The 19931-nt window shown below is 32.8% G+C and overlaps 1 protein-coding gene across 1 annotated transcript; it reads right to left on the bottom strand.

Moving 5' to 3' along the window:
• Positions 1–1154: 1154 nt before the first annotated feature.
• On the bottom strand, positions 1155–18122 carry LOC140440821 (uncharacterized). Its single transcript, XM_072531187.1, has 4 exons — positions 18002–18122; positions 8600–8635; positions 6268–6438; positions 1155–1364 (listed from the first exon to the last, which is right to left on the bottom strand). Exons 1-4 carry the CDS (start codon positions 18066–18068, stop codon positions 1291–1293), a joined length of 348 nt encoding a protein of 115 aa, XP_072387288.1. The 5' UTR covers positions 18069–18122; the 3' UTR covers positions 1155–1290.
• Between the last annotated feature and the right edge of the window lie 1809 nt (positions 18123–19931).

Raw genomic sequence — 19931 nt, 5'->3', positions numbered from 1 at the left:
GCGGACACCTATCTAATGATTGGTCGAATTCATTGTTCATACAATGCGGACAATATAACAATAGTAGCAACAGATAAAAAGGCATTACAGAAAACACGAAGCAAAACTGAGGGGACTGGATATAAATAAAAGCAAGAAAAAGAAAAATTAAAAATATAGAAAGGACAATCAAAGACAGAGAAGAATGAAGAAAAGTATTGGAAACAGCGAAGTCACACGAGAAACTGTAATATATATATATATATATATATATATATATATATATATATATATATATATATATATATATATATATATATATATATGAAATCTAAATTTATGTGTTTTTAATGCAATCTAATAAATAAATTACTAAATTTCTCTTTATTGATTGTTTCGGCCATTACTTAGAAACTAGTAACTTTTCTGAAATCATAAATAGAACCAAGAGAACGAGCAGAGAGGCGACCAAGGTCCGGGAAGCTGTATTTGTTTCAAATAGGTCTTAATGACAGCTTCCAGAGAAAAAAATATATTCTAGGTGAATTTATGCACCAATAAGTATTGAGAGATCTGTTTAATTTTTTCAAAACATATACTGTTTCAAAATAAAAACAGTAGTGGTTATTCGGCATACCTATAGTAACTTTAGTTATAAAACTATTATATGATTTATGTTGATATATGAAAGGAATTTAATTATTCGACCAATTCTTCCTTTCTATATTTCAACATTTTGCAGTGTTCCATTGATTAAAATTTGATATTATTTAACAAACACTCTATATTCTTGGAAAATATTTTAATAAGAATAATGATTATCGGTTGTATATAAGTGACGTGAATATCGGTGGCAGGAATCAATTTTAATCACTGTTAATAATCCATTAAGCACCATATGTTTGTTTGGCTTTACACATAATCACTAATGTATGTATTTATATGTATGTATCTTCTTCCTAACTGTTTACAGATGTCTAGATAAGAGTTAGCTTTTTTGTATTTAAACAAATGGCGCGGGCGCGGGGTTTGTCTGCGCCCGCGGTTTGTCTTTTGTAAATTGTCTGCCCTGTAGATCTCTGATAAAGGAAGAGAACTATAAGATTCAGTTAGCTGACTTTAAATTACCAACCACGAAATAAAGCATAGGTAAATAAAGGTCATCAGAAAATATATAAACTTATTACATTTTTACTTCTATTAACATTTTATTTTTCAAAAACAGTTGAAAACTATTCAAAATTATTCAAAATTTACAAACATTTACCAAGTACTTTGCGAAATAACGGATTTTATTTATTAAAGAATTAGTTATTCTTGGTTCGTGTATGGTGGTCCAACAAATGCTTCCAAGTCATCTTCTGGTTCCATATTCTCAGACTTATCTAAAAATAAAAAATATGTGATAAGAAAAGTGCAGTATAAGACTAAGAACTAAAACTTCTAATAAACTACAATATGTCCAAATTTCAACTAACAAATGATAAAATAAATATGTAGAGAAAAAGTTTCGTTTAATAAACTCAGATACGCATTACTCCACAGAAAATATTCATAATAAAAAAAAACTGTTTATTCTGTGAGAAATGCTATATTTTTGTCTCAAACATTTTATGGTGACATGAATCGGTTGCCGAATTGTTTACAACGACTCTGCTTAAAATCGAAGATGCTATCCTGATTTAGCTTAGTAAACAAAACTCAGTTTGTCGCTAGGGTGGCGCTGGTGTAGAGAAGGGTGCTAGTATTACTACAGTGTATGTATACATTTCGAAAATAATTAATTATTCGTAGTTAATATAAGATTATTAGTTTTGGTGGTTAATATTATTTAAATATGAGTTTTAAAAAAGCTTACACCAGTAGAACATGCTTTGTTCCGAGATGTATAACGGATTATTGTTCCGATAAAAAATTGAAATTGAAAAGGGAAGAACGAAGTTAATAATAATTAATAATTTATTGTATTTAATAATATCTAGTATTAATAATATATATATATATATATATATATATATATATATATATATATATATATATATATATATATTAAATAATAGTATTATTTAATAATAATAATAATAGAGTTAGTTATGTTAAATGTCTTATCAGTCAACAGTGTTCACAGTGATAGGCTTTCTGAAAGTTTGGTAAAGTTGGAAGAAACACATCTTGATTCTGTTGAATGTAACGAACAGTTTACCATTGCAATTATCCGATTTTATCTTGTCACGAGAACGCATTTTGTTTGTAAAGAGATGTTTGTAAACAACAGATAAAGAACAACAAATTTGAGAAAGCAATTAAAATTGTGATTTTTAATGCCTTACTTTTTTGACAAGATTACTTACACCTCCTAGTAGTCTTTACTGGAAGGTAAATCTCATATCTTATTATAGTAATTTGAACCGAAAATGTTTAATTTATGGATGCATTGATTAAATATCTTAAAGAAATGTTTATTTTAAATTTCGTAATAATTTCTATAAGTAGGTATATTAATATTACTGTTTATTTTTGCACTAAAAATAATTGTAAAGCTTCATTGACTTAGACTAGAAGACCCCAGGATAGTGCCGGATTAAACGTGTTTCGGCTAAAACCTTAACCACTGTTCCAAAGAGGTGGTCTTGCCACTCAATAAACAACTAAAATAAAAAAAAATAAAAAACTAAAAACTTATAAACAACCATACCTGTTACCGTAAATAAGAGAATATTTCAGACGTTAGGCCATAAACCTTCTTCATCACCCCAGTAATCAGACAGGGTACTTCTCTCCATTCTTTCTCTCCTCTCAACATTATGTTTACCATGTTTCTTTAATCCAGTCCGAAACCCATTCGCCTCTCGAAATCACCTCTCTCATTTGCCCATCTCTGGCAGTAAAAAATATGGGCGGGAGCGTCCGGTACCCCACAAACAGTACAGTCTGCCGAGGCAGATTTGCCTATTTTATTTGTGAAAGTGCCAAAACTACCATATCCGGTCAGAAACTACTTCGGGAAGTAGTCTAGTTTCCTGAACTTACATTCCCACCACGGCCTCAGATCGGGAATAAGTTCCTTTGTCCACCTTGCCTTTCCGCTATCATTCGCCCATTCTGTTTGCCACTCTACTATTGTTCTTTATCTCTCATTCTTATCTATATTTAGATCCATCCTCCTCACATAGACCCTCGCTCGCTGTTTGCACAAACAAAACGATCGGTATCACCGCTCCAATGACATATAGAGCCTCATTTGAAACCGTTCTATATGCGCTAGATACCCTGAGGAGCATTCACGTTTGCGAAGTCTTCATCTGCATAGCCTATATTGCAGTGTTCAGTACGCTACACCACACCGGGGCAGCGTAGGTTACCACCGACTGGAAAACTCCATTTAGCGGCTTTCTTTTGGTGCTACCTGGGCCTTCAATGTTTGGCATCAGCCGTGTCAACGCCTCCAGATTTTGGTTCGCCTTCTCTACCGTCTTTTGGATGTGTACTCCAAACCTTAGTTCTTCCGACAACCAGACTCCCAGATACTTAATCGATTTAACCTTTGCAATCTCCACACCTTCCACTATAAAGCGAAGAGAGGATTTTTCCCGGCTCCCTTTGAAAACTAACACCTCAGTTTTCTGAGGCGCTAGCTATAGATCGTTCTCTCTGATCCACCTACCAATGTAACGCAGGGCTGTGTTAGCTGCATTAGCCATGTCCGTTTTCTGACTCGCTTTCGCAAGCAGTGCGAGATTATCAGCATAAGCTACAAGAGTGCACCCCCTTGGCATCTTTAGCCTCAACACCCCGTCGTACAGGACATTCCACACGATGGGACCTAGTACTTAACACTTGCGGAACACTATGCGACAAACTGATGCTGGTATCTTTTTTTCTTATGGACGTGTTAGTAAAGTATCTGTCAATTACGTTGACCAGGTACTCACTAACGCCCAATTCTCTCAGCCTGGACCTGATTTTTGCACATTATGCCAATTTATAGGCATTTTTGACGCCAAGCAAGATTAGATCTACCCATCTTTTTTTATCCTCCGTAACTAAAGACGTTACTTCTGTGACCGCATCTATGGTGGACCTTTTGGTCCTAAAACCGTATTGACGGTCGCTCAGCGCATGCTTTTCTTCCAGCTTTTACTCAAGGCGGCCTTTTACAAGCTGCTCGTACAATTTAGCTATCGAACTAAGAAGGCTTTCTCTTCACCTCTACCTTTCGGGATAAGGACAACCTTAGCTTCCTTCGACATTGTTGGAAACTGCTGTTGTTCAAGCAGTTTGTTAAGCAATCTCAGGAAAACTTGCGGGTATCTTAGTGCGGCGAGTCTTACTGTCTCCGTCATAACGGAGACCATCTATACCAGGTGTCTTTCGGATCTTCATCCGTCCAACAGACTCACCGAGTTCCAACTCAGTAAAAGTTTCCGCATCTACTAAACCAATAACCCTTTCCTCCACCTGAGTAAAGAGTTCCCGTATTAAACGGAGTTTCTCCTCCTCAGGCAAGGGGGTAGGGTGTCTTTTCCCCCTTCAATTCGGTACCGACAATCTTGAAAGCCCTGCCCCCAGATACCCCTTTTGAGATCCTGAAGCAGGTTACTCCATTGACTAAGTGAGTAAAATTGCATGATTTTTCAATTAACATCAATTTGTGGCTTATTTGTGATTTATTTGTTGTTCTTATTTCAGTCTTGGTATGAAAGAATGGTAAAACAATATTATATATATATATATATATATATATATATATATATATATATATATATATATATATATATATATATATATATATATATAGAATGTGTGCTATTTCTGCTCCATAAAAGAAAATGTTTTAGATTTAACACGGAAATACTACGACTTTTTTATGAAAGTTTATCTTTATGTTATTCAAATATACCGTTCGTGGATTATTTTCGTTTTTATGTTATTTTCTTCAATGTAAATAATGTCTGTGTTTTACCACTTTTACCCATTATCGACTTTTATTTCAACCTGAAAATTAGAATGATAATAGTCAAAGAATCTTGAAGTTTTTCTGTCGAAACAATGCATTTTTTTTTAAGAAAAAAGTATTTTATAAATATTAACAATAATTTTGTTACAAATCAGACTGTCGTTAATAGTTAATTATCATTTGCATATCTTTTTATTAACTAAACTTAAACATCTTTATAAAAGTCTTTGGAATATAAATAAAGTGTTCAGAAGAAAAAACATTTTTAATTTTGATAAAAAGATTCATTAAAAAAATTGTGATCAATTTAACTTCAAATAATTTAAATAATTTAAGACAATTACAGTTAAGTTAAAACTTTTTTAGTTTGGCTTGAGATTTTAAAATGCAGAAATATTCTTAATATTTGTTAAAATTAAAAGTGTGCATGTAAAAATTCAGATTTACTTATCAATCTTGGTAGCTACTTATGTAAATTTGAAAGTGAAAAGTGTCGTTATAATCTGTCGTCAATTTGAATGTATAACTAGCTATCCACAAAATCAGATGAAGACGATTCACATCTCCATCTTTGGTATAGAGATAATACATTTTTGACCACACGTCGATATATTATTATTATTAAAATATACTCGGCATAACACTCGACATAATCAACCCATAAATTAATTGAATTTTTGTACTGAATTTGCAGCGCACCTTAGGTCAAACATATAGGGTTCCTTCTCGGGACGTATCATGAATAAACTGTTGGAGTAACAGGTGATGCAGGATTGGAGCTCGCGTTTGTTTCGCATCTTAAGTAATAGAATACATAAATACAGTATGTAATACGATTTGTATGATTTTTGAGCTCACTTAGACATAGCTAATTATTTTAAGATATAAATTTTAAATTAAAGTGGGAATGTGTTTTTTTATGTTGTGGATAAATGTTAAGTGTTTTGTAGAGTTCGTTGTCGATAATTTAATCTTGAGATTCTAGAAAAACTATAGGTTATCAATACTATGGACTAACTATGTTTTCACTGTATTTAAAATAAATATGTATTACGGGCCCCTCCAACAAAGTTGTGACAAAAATTTATCGGTATACAAATACCTGCTCAACTCCTTGTTTCATCTTGCTAAAGTTTTGAACAAAAAGTTTAAGAAGGCTCTGGAATACGCAACAAATAGCATAACAAAAATTAAAGGTAAAATATTATTTTGTGAGATTTAGTAACATGATTTAGTACAAAGGAGATTGGAAGATATCAAAGAAGGATGACGCAAAGGTAAACACAGTAAAACAAAGGTAAAATAAAGAGACATTGTGCTAAAATTCTTACCATAGTTTAAAACAGCCAATGTACAAGGTAATGAAAATTTGTCGTCTTCGTTTAAAGGAACTGTTCTTCCTACCCTTGGAAAAATCCTCATCTTCTTGTATGCTCTATTAGGCTGAGTAGCTCGACCAACCCTTATAATTCTACTCATTTTTGGATGGTAGCTTTGAGTATCTAATAAGATATAGAAAAAATATTTAATATATTCTTATAAGTATAAGACGATCGAGACTTTTATATATCTCTTTTAGTATGTTGTATAGACATATAAAAACTTAAAAAGAGCAAAAAAGCAATTCATTTTTAATATTAAAGAAAAGAAAAAACACTAAATGAAAAGGAAATTTTCGGTAACGCTATAAAAAAAATGCATGCCTTTGAGGTAAAAAACATCACAAAAATAAAAGTAGGAATGTATACAACAAATAAGATGTTAACTGAAACAAAACAGTAAGGATGTTCTTATTTGAAAAAAGGAGACAGAAGTGATTTAAAGGACTACAGACCCACAATTGTACAAAATTTTAGGTATAAACTACCTAACCAAAATACTGTCAAATATTTTAAGATCACAAATAGATAACCACAGAAACAGGCTGGGTTTAGCAAGGGACTCACAGTGCAATTGATTATTATCTGTAAAATTGTTAATTTAAATAGCAAATGAGTACTACGTCCCCTGGTATTCCTGTACTTCATGTACTTAAAAAGTTTTAAATAATATTAAGTATGAAGTAGTAATAAATTTTTTACCAAAACAAAGAATATCGATATATACAGTACATTTTACCAATTTTCACCTCTAAACGATTAACGGAATTTGCAGAAAACCTTTTTTTGTAGAAAAGGCACGGTAAACTGCACTGGTGTTTTCCATAGTGTTGAACACTTTGCTAAATTTTAGGTATAAAATAAATATATGTGGCACTAACCGTTGTTTATAGTTTTGCATATTTTGTTACATTTTTTTTTAATTAATAGTATTCTTGCATAATGTTATTTAACGTAAATTTCTTTCACCTACTTGTTTAATAACTTTTTTCTGAAACAAATACTACCGTGCCAAGGATAAATTATATTCAAAGTACATATACAAAGTACTAAAATATAACTTTTAATTTTTTTTTAAATACTTCGGAGTAAACTAGAACATTTTGTCAATTTAAATAGTGGTAGTTAGATTGACCACATATCTGTTAAAGTGTAACATTTTAATTTGTTTATGTACGGTTTCCAAGCATTTCTAAACTTTTTATCAAACATAATTAAATTACAATCGGCATTCCTAATAATCATTAGGCTAATTTGCTTAATGTGTTTAGGATCTTTGTAAGCGGTTATATTATATTTTACCTCTTAAGCACAACAGTTAGAAAGTTTCTGTCATATTGATCTAAACTCTGTATATTGTAATTCAATCGTGTAGTTTCAAGTGACCATCATGCCTAGATGTAAGTTGGATATTGATGAATTAATTGCAAATGTGCATAAATACTTTACCATGGAAAGAGGCAATGGTGGACCTTTAAAGTCATTATTATGTATAAATCAAAGCGTTTGTCATGCACTTGGGATAAGTGAAAGTAAGTTAAAAATAACTAATGAAGACTGTAAGAGATGTTCAAGATCTTACTGTGACTGAGCATCACGAAGACAAGAAAACAACTCGTAAACATTCTAGGAGCATTGACTTACCTGATGGAGAAAAATTTGAAGTTCGCAATTATTTCAAATGCGTGAAAATAATCATCATGTCAGTTTAGATAGGTACGGTACTACACTGAGAGATTCAGGATTTGAACTCAAAAAAGAAAATAATGGGTAACTTTTATGCGAAAGGAGTAGTGTGGTTCACAAAAGAATTAAATTTTCGAGAGAATATACTAGACTTAAATCTGAAAATGCAACATTCGTATACTTAGATGAGACATGGATATTTGCAAAGGGTAGAATAAAAAGAATTTGTTAAGACGACAGCATAAAATCAATACAATACACAGATAGCAAACGCAAAAGACACATCATTCTTCATGCAGGAGGGAAAAAAGGTTCTATAGAAAACGCAGATTTGATTTTTTCTTCAAAATCTGCTGATTACCATGAAAACATGAATGCAGATATGTTTTTGAAATGGCTTGAGGAGAAACTGTTACCTAGTCCGAGTGAACCATTAGTTATAGATATAAATCGAAACGTTATAGATATAAATCGAAATAAACTTATTTTAAAGTAAAATTGTGTAAGAATAGTAAATTGTATTCAAAAGCCTAAAGAAAAATAGCTTCAGAACAATATGTTAGAACTAAATATGTATTGCTAATAAGATTTTTCTTACCGCTGTTGGCCGGTTCAGCATTAACTCGATAACTTTCTGAAAAAAATACAAATATTTATTTCCAATTTCACAAAGAAAACTACCTTTCCGTCATAGTAATCTATTCTTCTAAAGTACTTGTGACACAGAAAGCCTGAAACTTCCTAAATAGTAATATTTACTGGTTCAGCAAGATAAATGCTAGTCCAATAACTTGCTACTTCTGAACGGCTAGAGCTGGGTACAAGGGACATAGAGACGCTTCCTTTTCCTCCTTAGATAAACGACACCCTGGATTATCCACTAAACCTAGTAGATGTAACAGCCAATAATAATGAGTATAAAAAAATAATTAAATAAAAATACTGCAGTAAATATACGAACGTTTCTTAATACTGTTTTAAATTCAGCATTGAAAAAAAGTGGGAATTAGAGTTGTTGGTGTAAGACCACAATTAACTATGTTAGCAAAGAATAGACAGATACTCACAATCCAAAAGAATTACTTATTGTTGTAAAATGGGGTGACCGGTTTCGGAGTTTCAAAGGGTACAATGATGCATGTTTTAGGAATTGTGTAAAACTCAAAATATTCTAGCGTGTATTTAGCGTGTAGCGGCTTACCGTATTTTGATATTAACTGTGTTAAAATAATTGTTAACAAAACTATTTTGAAACTAGCATGTCAATTCTTCTTCTTCTTAATTTGCCCTCTTCTAGCGAAACTCATCAAATGAACTTTTCAGAGCAGCCGTCTCAAAAGTCCGAATAGCTATGATGATTGCCGACCTCCGCCGCGGAGATGGCACTTGAAGAAGAAGCGAAGCTTGGCGATGACTTTTGTAAATTGAGATTTTCTAATTAGTGATTGAAAGTCTAACCCAGTCCATTCTTGATGTTTCTTAGCCACGTAATTTGTCGTCTACCAGGACCTCGCCTGCCCTCAATCTTGCCTTCTATTATAAGTGGTAAGACGTTATAATTATCCTACCTATGTACGTTCCCAACATAAGTTTTTTTCCGTTCTTTACGATATTTAGCAATTCAAATTTAATTTTAGTAATTCTTGATCTATGATTATCTGTCTTAGAACTTCTTCGTTTCTGACGTGATCGATCCAAGAAATCTTGTTGCGAAATATCCACATCTCAAAGCTTTCCAGTTTTCACAATGTACTGATTTTTAATGTTCATGCTTTCATGTCATATGGTAGGATGTTACTATGCAGTATTACAGTATGAACTTAAAATCATTTACAAAGAAAGATCACATTCTTAGGAAAGCGTTTCTGGCCATTTCTATCGTTTTTTATCTCTTGATCTGGATTAATAAATAAACAAATAATTTTACCAGAATGTGAAAAACTGTAAAAATAAATTGATCTGTTCGAGTACTTTCAATATTTTTCTTTCAGTACTCTATTCAAATATCGAACGTAGAAATAGATTAACGGTTGTTTCTTGATACCACTCATGGAGATTTTAAAGCCAGGATGTTCTTTTTTGGCCTAAGCTTCTACTTGCGGCGATCTTGCTCTATATTATCAAGTGTAGAAAATTATACCTCTCTGTATGTCTCATTACATGTCCGAAATAGAATTTTTATTGTTTTGTTACTTCTGTGCTCTTTTTCCTTCGCTGTAAAACTATTTCATTACTTATTTGATCAACCCAACTTATCCATAGTATTCGATGGTAGGTATACCATGCGGTTCATATGTATGGAATAAATTCATTTTTAGCGTTATTATGTACTATCTAAAAAAAACCTGAAACAGGTCGATTTTTATTCTTAAATTGACAATTTACAGTATGAAAATATTATCCCTTTCCAGCACCCCCTTTGAATTATAAGCACCCCCTCGAAAATTTTAAATAACAAAGGGGGTCATGTGGCACCTTGTTAGAAAGGGATTTTAGTTCTTTGTTCAACAATATAAAGTTTGAGTTTGTGCAATCATAACACAGAAAATTGATTTTTACAATTAAATTCAACTTGATCACCATTATTCACTTCTTGACAATAACCGAGGCGATTTTGGAATTCTCGTACAACATTTTGTATGACCTCGGGGGTTATTTTGTTAGTTTCTTCCGGTATCCTAACTTTTAAATCAGCAATATTGCCTAGTCTATTAAAATATACTTTAGAAATAATCAGGTATTTTCGTATCTGTTCTGCTAAACATTAGGGAAAAAACTTTGAAGATAATAAAATATTAGTCAATAAGCCAAATAAAAAATTAATATGAATCTAGTAGGCTGCTGTCATTTAGGTATTTAAAGTTACTAAAAGACGTCAGTATAATATTTGAGCGTGTATTAAATTTAATTATGACTCATTTGTCCGAGACACAAAGAATAGATATTTTAATTATGATTGGTTTTGGTAATAAAACAAGAACTCAAAAGAAGGTTTGTGAAATGTTTAATAATAAATACCCTGATCAACAAGTTTCGCAGTCTACAGTTAGAAAAATTGAAAAGAAGTTTCGTTATACTGGACATGTAAAAAATATTGAAAAACCAGGTAGAAATGTTAAATTTACTGATGAAAAAAGTTAGATGTACTTCTAGAGATTAAGGAAAATCCGCATAAGACAACTCGAAAACAGGCCGCCGTCAATGATGTAAGTAAATCATCTATTTTGAGAGTTTTGCATAAAGAAAAATACCACCCTTACAAAGTTCAGTTGGTTCAGAAGTTAAATGAAGATGATCCCGATAGAAGGCAAGAATTCTGTGAAATGATGATGGACAGAATGAACGCAGATTTGCAGTTCATAAACATAATAGTTTTTTCTAATGAAGCAACATTTCATTTAACCCTTTAAACGCCGAATCATTAAAAACTGTAAACAAATTTCAACTATCCATAAAAAAGATGTTATTGGGATATCTTTTATAATTTTGTTTTGTGAAAAAAAAAATAAAATGCTGTTTTTGAGAAAAAAACCATGTTCCCAAAATGGGAACGTTGGCATCTATAAGTCACAACATATAACAAAGTAATATCATTGCAGTAAAAACATATTTTATTCCATATATTATAACAAAACTAACAAAATTTAAAATAAAACTATAAATCTAATGTTACAAATAATATGTTAGCAAGGTGAGTGATATTTATCAAAACAAAAATTTTTATGTAGACGCTTTTCACATTTAGTACACTCTAAGCGTGTGTTTCTTTGGCATACAGTACATCTACCTTGTGATGTACTTTTAGAAATATGATTTATTCCATCAAATCGTATATCTCTAAGAACTGGACAAGTTGGACCACCTTTTCTTTTTCTTGAGCTTGCTCCAACTTTGATTAGCGCCATAGCAACATTTCTTCGAAAATCCAAATGAGTTATAGTACTTTCAGGATTTACGTGTTGGTAGAAACGGAATGCTGCTACCACCGCTAAATTTAAGGAGTGAGAAAATAAATTCCACCACCATTTTTTTGATCTTAATCTTGGACGATAACTAGCACACATTCTATCGCAAAGGTCGACACCACCCATTCCAAAATTGTACTTCTTGATCAAATTTGGTTGTGGAACTTCTTTTCTATTTTCAGATTTTACTCTTCTTGTCGCATTTTGGAGCGGACTGATGGAGAAATGATTGCTTGCTATTGTAACTGCAGCGTTGTCATTCCACTTGACGCAAATAACTGTACCATCGGATTTGTAATCAAATGTTCCCCGATCTTGCTTCTTTATTGTTTTTGATGATACCAATGGACATTTATTTTTTCTGTTCTCACGCACAGTTCCACATGCCCGAATACCTCTATCACACAAGCTTGACAATAGTGAATAACTGGTGAAGAAATTGTCAAAAAATACATTATGGTTGTTGGGGTTCTCAATTACTTCTAACATTTTATTTACAACGTGGGAACCTAAAGGCATCTTTCTATCTATTGTTTTATCGCAGTATATCTCTAAATTATAGGGGAATCCATCTTGTCCGCATAACATCCATATTTTGAAACCGAATCGTATTGGTTTATTTTTTATGAACATCTTAGCCGAGTGATGCCCATGATACGGAATCATCGATTCATCTATGCTGAGATTTTCATGGAAAACTCCAAATTTTTTGAAGTTTTGTTTCAGCATATCATATAATTCTGCAACTTTTGCAACTTTATTACCAACTGGAAGGTTGGCATTATCACAAATATGAAGATAACGTTTTATAAGTCGGAGCCTTTGCCGACTCATTATTTTCGAAAAAATTGGAGCCTGCATGTCATCTGCAGTAGACCAGTAATCATCCTCAGAAGGAACATGGTGATATCCGCTTATCAAAAGTAACCCCAAAAACTGACGAAGTTCTTCCTCAGAAACAGTAAAGTTGTGAATATTTTTATCTCTATGAGCGTAGAGTTCGGTATTATGACGAATAAATTGAACTATTTCAGATGTAAAAAATAATGAAAAAATTTCGAACTCAGATTTGCCCAAGTGTTCATCGCCTACTCTTGGTGGTGTGGAAGCTTGAGCTTGAATTCCAACCTTCTCACTCTTTTTCCATTTACGTTGAACCGATACATTTTCTTCCTTATCTTCGTCGGAAGATTCATAAGCGTGAATTTCTACTTCACCGGGTACTTCGTCTGGTATATCAGGAATATCTAACACCTGATCGTCAATAGTATCCTCGTCGCTTTCAGTACCTTGATCAGCTGAATCAGGTGGAAGAATAACAATATCCACTGGTTCTGCGGACGTTGAAGCTTCCACATCGTCGAGTGCATGTATTAGAAATCTATGCCTTCGTATAGATGATCTAAGTGTATAAAAATATATCTAAGTATTATGCTTTTTTTTGTTGCCACCAACTTACCCATAAAAACTTTTTGGATCCAAAGATATATCCATTTTTTCACTGAAATAAAACTAAAACTCAAAATTATTATAAACACCACGTGTTTTCTTCGTCGTAACGTCGTGACGACTAATCCAAGCCGTTACAATTACGCGCGGTCATTCTCTAGGGAACCTTGAATAACAGTGTTTCGCTGTTGCCAACGTTCCCATTTTGGGAACAATGAATGCTGAACGTGATATCTTTAGAAATAAGTTACGTAAATGTGTTTTTTGTAAATATTTCCTTTATATAATTCATTTACTGTATTTCTATTCAAAAATAAATCACAGTTTGGTACATATCGACTCCCAGTAACAACTTTAGCACAAAAAAGCAAGTGATATGAATTTGGACGTCATTTTGCGCGGTTTCTAGATGAATCCCGTAAGTAAAAAAAACATTTCAGCTAACAGAAAGTAAGAATGGGACATACAGAAAGCATATTTGTTACAATATTTGAAAATATTTCAATATTTTCTGAATCCAACTTATTTTTTACTGTGTTCCCAAAATGGGAACGTTGGCGTTTAAAAGGTTAAACGGAACGGTTAACAAACTCAGAGGAAATACTCACTGGGTGTGTGAGACTCACGCAATATCCTAAAAAAATTAACATTTGGACTGGTATCATTAACAATAAAATTATTGGTCCTTATTTTCTTGAGGGCATAGTTGATGGTGAGGTTTATCTAGATTTTTTGAATAACTTTTTAGTGCCGACATTACGAAGATTTTTCCTGATGTTAATTATCCAAATGAGATAGATCGATATATTTACTACCAACAAGACCGAGTTCTTCCATATTTTGCACGTATAGTTTGAAATTATTTAAACGAGGTTTTTCCCAATAGGTGGATTAGAAGAAGTGGAATGATCGAATGGCCCGCTAAATCCCCGATTTGACTCTCGATTACATCTTATGGGGTTATTTAAAATCTAAAGTATATTTTAATAGACCAAACAGTATTGCTGATTTAAAAGATTTCAAAATCGCCTCGGTTATTGTCAAGCAGTGAATGGTGGTCATTTTGAACATTAAATTTAATTGAAAATTACATTGAAAAATACATTCTAAATATTATGTGACATTATTATCTTCATTCAACCTAAAGTTTTGTGATAGAGACATTATCAAAATTTTTCATCTTAAAAATCAATTTTCTCAGTTATGATTAGACCAAACTTAACGCTGAACAGAGGACTAAAATCACTTTCTAACAAGGTGCCACACGACCCCCTTTGTTATTCAAAATTTTCGACGGGGTTCTTATAATTCAAAGAGGGTGCTGGCTGGGGATAATATTTTCATACTGTAAATTGTCAATTTAAGAATAAAAATCGACCTGTTTCAGGTTTTTTTCAGATAGTACATAATAACGCCAAAAATGAAAGTATTCCATACATAAGGACTACATGGTATATCTTAAAGGCCTTCAATTTTTTCGTTATTGTCTCTGTAAGTGTCCAGCTCTCCATGGCATACAGCAATGTGGAGCAGCGAATTATTCTGATTTTAAGATTTAATGTAATATAATGAAAATATAAATATAATATAATAAAAATTGTCTTTAGTTTATAAAGGCGTCTCACGCCTTCCCAATCCGCATTCATATTTCTTTGCTGATATCCCAGTTATCGTTCATGTTGGCACCCAAACAGATGATATTGTTGACTCTCTCTAACTTTATTTCTTACGCTCTGATGTTCATCGGTTATATCGTCTTACTCACAACCATATGTTTTGTCTTCTATAGATTCTAAGGGTTAGAAGATGGAGGGAAGTTGTCAGGAATCGACAGGAGTGGCGACTTCTTTGTGAGCAGGCCAAGATCCACAACGCATTGTCGAGCCACTTATGATGATGATGTGTTTTGTCTTAGTAGCATTCAGTCTTAGCTTATATTCATCACATGCTTCGATCACCCTGTCTGTAAGTCGTAAGTCGGACCAACGACTTTTGGAGCACACTATATTATTAATTATATAAAAATACAGCAGGTATTATTTTGAATCTTCAAATAATTTGTAGTATACTTTATTGTATGAGAATCTTAACCTGACATAATTTTTTTCGAGGCTGAACTTGCTCTAAAAAGACTTAAACACAGTAGCAGGCTATGAATTCATTACTACTAATCTCTTGAAGGATCTTCCGGTAAGTGGAGTGAGAATATTACATTAATTAATATTAATATATTACATTACATTAATAAATATTAAATCAGTCACATATACCTTACTCGTATATCATCTGTTAACATCTCTCCCCTCAAGAAACTTCCTCGTTAATTGTCAGATAGTTACAACATTGACCAAAGATCACCCATTATCAGCAATACAGGATAGTTTGAACTATGTATCACGAATCATTATATAAAAATTCTTGTACCGGAATCATTTAATTTATTTTGTATCGTTTGACCTGAAGATGCTTTGCAAATTTTAGAAAGCGAAACCGGTCGTTTTTGATAGTAAAATTAAATTGATTGTGGGTAAGTCTAATTTATTTCTTTTACCTATTTGAAATGGACTCACATAAGCAACACATTCATGATTACATTAATTGTGTAACGAAATCTGAAACACAGACGTCTGGCCTGGAGATTGGAGAGATTCCATCATACCTCTAGATAAAAATAGTCCAATAAATATTCGTAACAACTATCGACTACTAGCTCTAATATCACACGACTTATAGTTTCCCTGTAGGCAAAACTATTTTTAAAAAATAATTACTTTATTAATTAATTTACAAAAATCGAAAAAGATCCTGACAATTTTATATAAAGGTTTAATGTTCCTTCTTTAAAGTTTACAAACAGACTGAAAAATATATCTAGCAAAAATGGAATAGTATAATGATAATTAAGTAAACATAAAAATGCAAGCTAATCTAATTACAAAGTTCATTAGAACACAAATCCTGGATTATCATTCTTAGGAGAATGAATAGGACACGGCCGGCTCCCATAACTCACGTCAGTAAGTTAATCCTCTATATCCTGCCACGTCGTCTAGAAAACTTGACAAATAAGTTGCCAAATATCACCTGAGCAGGCTAACTTTGTAAAGGGTATTGGTACTAGAGAACAAATCCTTAATGTAAGAAACATCCAGATCATAATGTAAGAAGAGAATATCAGATCCCGATATTTATATGTTTTGTTGAGTATGACCTTTGATAATGTTAGATGGGATAAACTATGGAACATATTGACGACAATGGGTGTACCCAAACATTTGATTCACCTTGTTGGCAAACTGTGTCAAGATAACCTGGCATATATTCAAATGGATGGATGCCTATCTGACGAATTTACTTTAGAGGAGGGATTATGCAAAGAATGCGTTTTATTTCACTTAGTATTTAATATCTATATATATATATATATATATATATATATATATATATATATACAGTTTAGATTACGTAGAGTTTTGAATAGTTGGGAGGGAGTTGTTAACCTAAGAGGTGTCAGGAAGATTGTCTGGAAACTTGAGTTTCGCAGACAATACTAACTTTAGAGCTACATACTATACTAACTCCAGAAGAAATGACGTATTTTTTTAAATTTTGGAGTAGAAAGTCCTAAGTTTGGACACATGATTACCACCTACAATAAAACCAAAATATATACCTAAATATTGCGGGATGTGAGGTAGTCTCCTCTATGATATATCTTGGAGCTCTAATAAACAATACAGGCAGTTGTGAACCCGAAATTTAAAGACGCTTACAACTAGCAGGGGCAGCCATGACTGAACTAAACAGGATACGGCGTGACTGTCACATTACTATGACAAAAATCAAAAAAAGAGACTTATTTCAACTATGGTCTTTTCCTTATTTTACTACGTATGCGAGACATGGACAGTCAAAGAGTTAGTTAGGCGACGCATAGACGCTTTTGAAATGTGGACATGGACACGACTGCTTCTAATTCCATGGACAGCTCGCCACACGAATATCTCGGCTCGAGATGAAATTAAACCCAATCAACGTCTGTCTAGTATTGTTTACTCTATAATTTTAAAGTTTCTTTGGTCATATCTAAGCGATCACAAAATGAAGTATTGGTAGTCCAAGGAAGGCCTCAGAGTCAACACCAATTCGGCAGATCTCCACAGCGATGGGCAGATATTACGAACAACCTTCTCAACAAACAGTATACTGAGATAAACCATAATATAAGAGTAAAGAAATAATATTAATCAATCTATCCGAGCTACTGAAGCTCAATAATGAACCGCAATACATCTGCTAAGATGTTAACGACTGTGATGATGTGATACTTTATTAGCAAAGGGATCCTAAGAAGGGAGAGTTTTAAATGGGCTTCAACTGGTTTGTTGGAGCTGACCACAACATAAAAGTTAATCATAAGACCACACAATATATCATAGTATACATATTATGTAACTCATAAATCTCAAATACAATCATAAACTATCACAAAAGGTCAAAAAATTAGAACTGTCTGATTACTTGAAATCAAGACATTCCATTTATAAGCAGAATAAATTATTAGAAATTAAAAGTTATAATCTTACCTATTAAACATATGAAAGCCAACAATAATACAACTACTTGAAAACAAATCGAAAAAGAAAATTTCATTTTACAAAAGCAACCAAAAAAATCTTCGCTAAACTTTTTTACGCACTGTTAGAAACCCAGCTTTCTTTGCTTATATAGAACTTTAGGAGTAATTTATTCAGATCTGTGCCTTAAAATAGTTTTATTGGCCACCTTTCATTAGATTGCATTAAGGTATTATAAGGAAAACGATGTGCGTTAGCAGGTAAAGCCGAGATAAAGTCTTTAATTAAAGGAAAATATTTGTTAAACCTCAATAAAAGCGGCGACGTGCCAAATTAGATTTGGTTGAAAGGTCGAAAATTCATAAACTGCTTTTTATTAAAAAATATTTTACAGAATAATAGAAGTACCTTTACTATAATTATACTGCTATACACCATATACTATAAATTTATACTATAAATAACAGCCGTGCATACAAAACTCAAAAACAATATCAAGAGTTGGGAAGAGATAGACGAGCAGATCATTATGATGGATCTTGAGAAACATGGGGAGACGATAGTTATAATAGGAGTATATGCTCCTAGTGACGATTCTAATACAAAAGTTAAGGATGAATTCTATGACAAATTGCTTGACGTGTTGACCCATGTAAACCGATCCAAAGAAATATGCCTATTAGGAGATTTCAATGCTCGGGTAGGCAAAAAATTACAAGACAATGTGGTAGGAAGATATGGTGAAGACAAAATAAACAACAACGGAGAGCGACTCATTGAGCTTTGTGAAACTTTACAGCTTAAAATAATGAATGGATTTTATCAGCACAAAGATATACATAAATTTACCTGGGAACAACCAAAGAAAAAGATAAAATCTATAATCGACTATCTCATCCAACCAGAAAACAAAAGGCTCCAAACAAATGACGTAAGGGTGTATCGTGGTGCCGAATGCGGATCTGACCACTATATGGTGGTCGCAAAAATAACCGTACACTACAGGAAAGTAAACAAGAACAAAATTGAACAGGAGAAGGTAGCAGCTTCCACAAAGATAAGATATAATATTGATAGCCTTAAACAAGAATCAGTACAATTCTTCTACAAACTTAGACTAGCCTCAAAACTAACTCACTTAACTCGAAGAGAAACAGCCGAAAAAGAATATCAAGATATAAAAAATTGCATTCAGCAGGCGGCCAAAGAGGCATTGGGGTACGAAGAAGCTGACAAAAGAAAAAATCCAGAGTGGTGGAACCAAGAAGTAGGAAAATTAATTAAAGACAAAAAAAAGCTTATCAAACATGGCTATCCACGAAGGACTCAGAAGACCGCAGAATTTACAGCAGACTCAACAGGGAAGCAAAGAAGGAAGTCACTAAAAGAAAAAACGAAATGTGGAAAGAGAAATGCGAAGAGATGGACCGATGCTTAGGAGTAACCAAAGTGACACAAGCTTGGAAATTCATAAAAAGTATTAGAAAAGAAAGAAAAGATGAGGGAAATATAAACCTGATTCAAAATAAAAAGTGGGAAAAATATTACGAAACGCTATTAATAGAAAGTAGGCACGAATTTATGGAAAGACCTGACCATATCTCAATGACAGAAAACTCAGAGGTGCATAAGATAAACAAAGAAGAACTGAAAAAAGAATTAAAACAAATGAAAAATGGAAAAACACCCGGGCCTGGAGACATTCCCATCGAGTTGGTGAAACATGGACCGGATGCTCTTTTGGAAAGCTTAGTGAATATTTTTAATAAATGCTTAATTGAAGGCCAAACGATTCCAGGCGATTGGAATTTGGCCCACATTAGCCCCATTTATAAAAAGGGAGACAGAAAAGAATGCGGAAATTATAGAGGCATTAGCGTAACTAGCTCGCTGGGAAGGTTATATGGTCGTATATTGAAAAGAAGAATAGAAGAAGAGT

The sequence above is a fragment of the Diabrotica undecimpunctata genome, chromosome 1, assembly GCF_040954645.1.
Source record: "Diabrotica undecimpunctata isolate CICGRU chromosome 1, icDiaUnde3, whole genome shotgun sequence".
NCBI classification, from domain to species: domain Eukaryota; kingdom Metazoa; phylum Arthropoda; class Insecta; order Coleoptera; family Chrysomelidae; genus Diabrotica; species Diabrotica undecimpunctata.
Note: the sequence above shows the minus strand (reverse complement) of the source record. Positions and strands in the feature narration are given on the sequence as shown.